The sequence below is a fragment of the Crocodylus porosus genome, unplaced genomic scaffold, assembly GCF_001723895.1.
Source record: "Crocodylus porosus isolate Cpor-Errol unplaced genomic scaffold, CroPor_comp1, whole genome shotgun sequence".
Classification (NCBI taxonomy): Eukaryota; Metazoa; Chordata; order Crocodylia; family Crocodylidae; genus Crocodylus; species Crocodylus porosus.
This window is the reverse complement of record NW_017728943.1, coordinates 21684191-21688426: the sequence shown is the minus strand read 5'-3', so window position 1 is coordinate 21688426 and position 4236 is coordinate 21684191. Positions and strand designations below refer to the sequence as shown.

The window sequence follows — 4236 nt, the reverse complement described above, 5'->3', positions numbered from 1 at the left end:
GCGGTTGGCCTTCCTGACTGCATCCCCACACTGCCGGCCCATGTTCATCTTGGCATCAATGATGACTCCAAGATCCTTTTCTGCCTCTATACTTTCTCTTTCAGGCTTCATCTGCCCTGATTCTAACAACTTTTTTTTTTGAATGGGTAGGATGGTTTGGATAGAGATGATCCTGCCTCATGCAGGGGGTTGCACAAAATGACCTCTGGAGGTCCTTTCCAGCCCTACTTCTCTATGATTCCATGATTTAATTACACAATTACATATCATTACAGAATTTCACTCAATGAGCAGACTAAAAAGTAACTAAGAATAGCAGCAAAGTAAGGCATTTATTTTTTAAACAGTTAAAACTGAAGATAAAGACTTGACACCCTACAATTTCTACACATCCACCAAAATTATACAGTAATTTACCACTATGGAGAGGAAACTATTTTTAAGTAAACCCAGTTGCTTCTAATTTTTAAATTAATTATTTACAGTCTTGCCATTCATTCCTACCTCCTACACTTTCTACCTTGGGCAGTTGTGACCCTCACACTGATGGAAACAAGAACACTTAAGGGCTAATTACTTGTTTTAGGGTAGGACAACCATTCGCTTACTCAGTTGTAATATACATAGGATTCATAGGATTTAAACCTAGATCAGTTGTTCTCAACCTTTTAGGGCACAAGGCGCCCACTGATAGATCCAAAGTAATCCTTAGAAAGTGTCTGCTCTTATTTTTGACTACACAAAAATTTACAAAAAACCCACATGGACCACAACAGGGCAGAATGGTTTTAATTCTGTGGATTCCTATTTAAAATCTCCGGGTTTATTTTGTGAATCATGTTTGCACACCTAACCATGCTAACATTGTATGGCAAAATTACGACACTCCTGACAGGTTGTCAAGGTGGCTTATGTCCTGTCTGCTATTTTTTTTTTTCATACCAGTGTAAGTATGTCACTTTTCTATACGCTTAGATTCCCCAGTACAAATGCATTTGAAGTTAGTCACTTTTGGCTGAACTGCTCTGGATGTCAGTGAAAACCTGGCTCAAATTAATGCAGAGCTCTCATGTCCATTTCTTTGCCTCATTCACCAAGCACTACTCATAATGCACACTAACTGAAGAAGAGTCCTGCATACAGTGTTACATGACTGTACTACTGTATTTCATGCACACAAGGGAACAGGTCTTAAGGCATTTCCTTGATGTTCGAGTTACTCCCCAAGTAAGCGCAAGAGTCTTCTCCATGGAACTTCCTAAGCTCCTCTTTTTTAAACCAAATCTAAGTGCCTGTACAATTTACATAGACACAACCTTAAACCACAAATGAAATTCAGTTTGCACAATGCAACACTAAGAACAGTATGTACTTTGCAAATAAAATTGCAATGGTTAAAGACTCCCACAGATCCACTTGGAAAGAATTACGTGTCAAAAAAGAGGGGGCTCAAAATGAACTGAAATTCTGATTTTTTTTTAGCACACGAATGGACTGTGCAACCCTTATTCATTTAGAAAGATGATAAATGGTTAAAGGTAATTATTTTTTTAAACTCTAAAAATCCAAACTAACATTGACTGGGCCATCAACTACATTCTGCCTCCATCTAACCCACTGTCAGAACTATTAAAAAGTTTGTAACTTTAATTTTTAATAGTGGATCAATTCTCAAAAAAAGGCCAAGACATTTCTGTCCAAACTCCTCCCCCCCCAAAAAACCAAACAAAAAAAAAAAAATCATGCCTAAGCAGACAGCAGGCCTGGAAATTTCAGCTCAAGACAGAAGTTTGACAAAGTTACAAGGAACTAGAAAAAAAAAAAGTGGCGTCAGGAATGAAACTTTCATGCAATCACACTAGCATGGCAAACTTCCAGAGTAAGGAAATTTGAAAAGAAGGTTCCTCCACCAGACTTCTATCCTCTTACCCAATACCCACCCCCTCCAGTTATGGTCTAAAAACCCATATGAAAACATGCATCCCACTTCAGCATCCCCACTTTAACACAACTCACACTTACTTTACCAGCACTCTGCACGTAACCCTTCCAATTGCTCTACAACTATCACATACGGGATGGAGCTTCAACCCTGCACCACAGCATGTTCCCACTGATGTGCCTTCATCATCTCAGCTTCCACAAACAGGCCAGTGACGGGACCTTCTTCCTATTCACCAGTCTAGCATCAGATAGATGTCAATGTACCCTCCTGATATAAACCAAAAATACTTTCTATGTACGTACAGACCATAGATTTACACGTACTAAATAAACAACCGAACAAACCAGGGCACTTAATTACAGTTTGTCACGAGGATCACGGAATCAGCAACATGACCCTTACAGAGCTTCACAGATTCACACACTAAATTGGCTGGGCTTATATTTCACATAAGCATTGCTTTAATCACTGGTACCCACATGCACAGGTACAGCAAGGGTAAGAGTGCATGTCAGGAGATTACAGTTAAGGTTGGGTATGCAAGGTTGAACAGTAGGCTTTGCAGACAACTTTCCTTTCTTTTACAAAGGAAATTTATTTGTGATGTTTATAAATTATATCTACAATTGATTGAACAAAATCCTGAATATGTCTCTTGAGACTGGCATACAAAGCAACACTCAACCTGTAAAAAACCTTCTTTAAAGGATGGAATACTGCCAGCCTTCCCAGTGCTGCTGACAACAATTTAGGCTGATGGCCAAACGTGAAACATCAAACATCTGACAGGATGCAAAAGCATGCTTGCAAAGCTTTGACAGGTGGGGGGCTGAAACTGATGATTTCCATACAGTTTAAAAGGCCAAATTTGGTTACACACCAGCAATACCCCAACTACCAAGGACAAAAGAGTCCTGTATACCCCATTCCCCTTTCCTGCTCACTAGGGGTTAAAGAAACTGTGCGTCATTGATTGACTCATCCTACTTCACCTGTGTGACACACAGCTGCATATAAACTAATGCTGCACAAGGGAAGAGCCCTCTACCTTATTTCCACAGCCCCTTTGGGCTAGCTTGCTCCCCTGTCCAAAACCAACAGCCGAAAGGAGCAGTGCTCCAGATAGCGCGCGCTCTGGGCACCCACCACCCGCCCCTGTGCATGAGCAGCACCCACCCCAGGGACCTGAATTAGTTCTGAGTCAAAGGGGAGGGCACCTCCCATTGGAGTCACTCACACTGTTCCCTGGATTTTCCTGGAAGTGTCTTACCCCCTCTCACTCTCCCTCCTCTTGCATTTCTCCTCCTTCCAGGGCTGTCTCTGAAAATAAACCACCAGGAAAATCACTGGGCTGGCTGGCAGCGACACAGCTCCGGAACGGGCGCAAGGACTGCGGGCCAGGCTGCACAGGCGACAGCGGCAGCAGGACGCCCCCGCCCCGCCGCCCGCCCTGGAAGGGGCGGCAGGGGGCGGTGCAGGGACGCGGGCAGCCACCGGGCCCGCCCTGGCTATAGCGGGGGCAGTCGCCGCCCTGGGGCCCGGGTGCCCCGCGGCTCCGGGCAGCGGTTCCTCCCGCAAGTCCTCGCTCTAGACACCAAGACAGACAGACAGACAGACAGACAAGCAGGCGGGCGGGCAACCCACCCCGCTTCCGCTTCCGGGTCACGCCGGCGCCGGAAACACCACCACCGCGGGCTTTCTCGTTCCCTCCCTCCCTCTCGCTCCGCGCACCGCCAGTCCTTGGGCACCTCCCCCGGCCACTAGTGACCCCGACCCCGGCTCCGGCAGCGGCGGCGGCCTCCTCACCGGAAAGAGGATCGGCGAGTCACTTCCGGGTCAGGAGGCGGGGCAAATTTTGCCACATCCGGAGCGCTAGGGAGAGCGGAAGTGATGTAAGGAACAGGCACAGGTAGAGCGCGGCAGCCTACGGGCTGCTAACAAACCGGAAGTGGCGTTTTTAGCAGGCAGGGAGGGGGCGACCGAGCTCTCCCGCGGCAGCCCGCAGGCAGCCGAGCCCCGCGGGGGGAGGGAAGCGCGCCGGCACCTACCGGAAGTAGTAGTGGTGCAGGCAGCAGGGCGGCTCCCGGCCAGGGGGAGGGGCGGAAGCGCTGGCTTTGACCCCGGAAGACGCGCCATAGCCCGGGCCCCCCAGCTGTGATGTCATTTCCCGGCGGGGGGCGCGGGGCGGGTCCCGTGCGGCTGGATATTAATGAGGCTCATAAATAACCCAGCGGCTCGGCCCGTGGGGTGGGGGCTCTCTACGCTGAGGCCGGGCGGGGGCGGGTTGCACC

At 47.9% G+C, this 4236-nt stretch overlaps 1 protein-coding gene across 9 annotated transcripts in view; it reads right to left on the bottom strand.

Annotated features, from left to right (window-relative positions):
• The window catches only part of ZNF384 (zinc finger protein 384), a 34435-nt gene extending 30231 nt beyond the window's left edge, over positions 1 to 4204 (bottom strand). The window contains exons 1-3 of one of the 9 annotated variants that reach the window (XM_019548920.1): positions 3994 to 4204; positions 3752 to 3817; positions 3216 to 3265 (exon numbers count right to left, since the gene is read on the bottom strand). In XM_019548920.1, the coding sequence (XP_019404465.1) occupies positions 3216 to 3265; positions 3752 to 3817; positions 3994 to 4109 (232 nt within the window). In that variant the 5' untranslated portion in view covers positions 4110 to 4204. Of the gene's footprint in view, positions 1 to 2022; positions 3157 to 3215; positions 3564 to 3589; positions 3608 to 3751; positions 3818 to 3993 lie in introns of those variants that run through there. The other 8 variants (XM_019548924.1, XM_019548925.1, XM_019548926.1 and 5 more) reach the window with 8 other exon arrangements.
• Between the last annotated feature and the right edge of the window lie 32 nt (positions 4205 to 4236).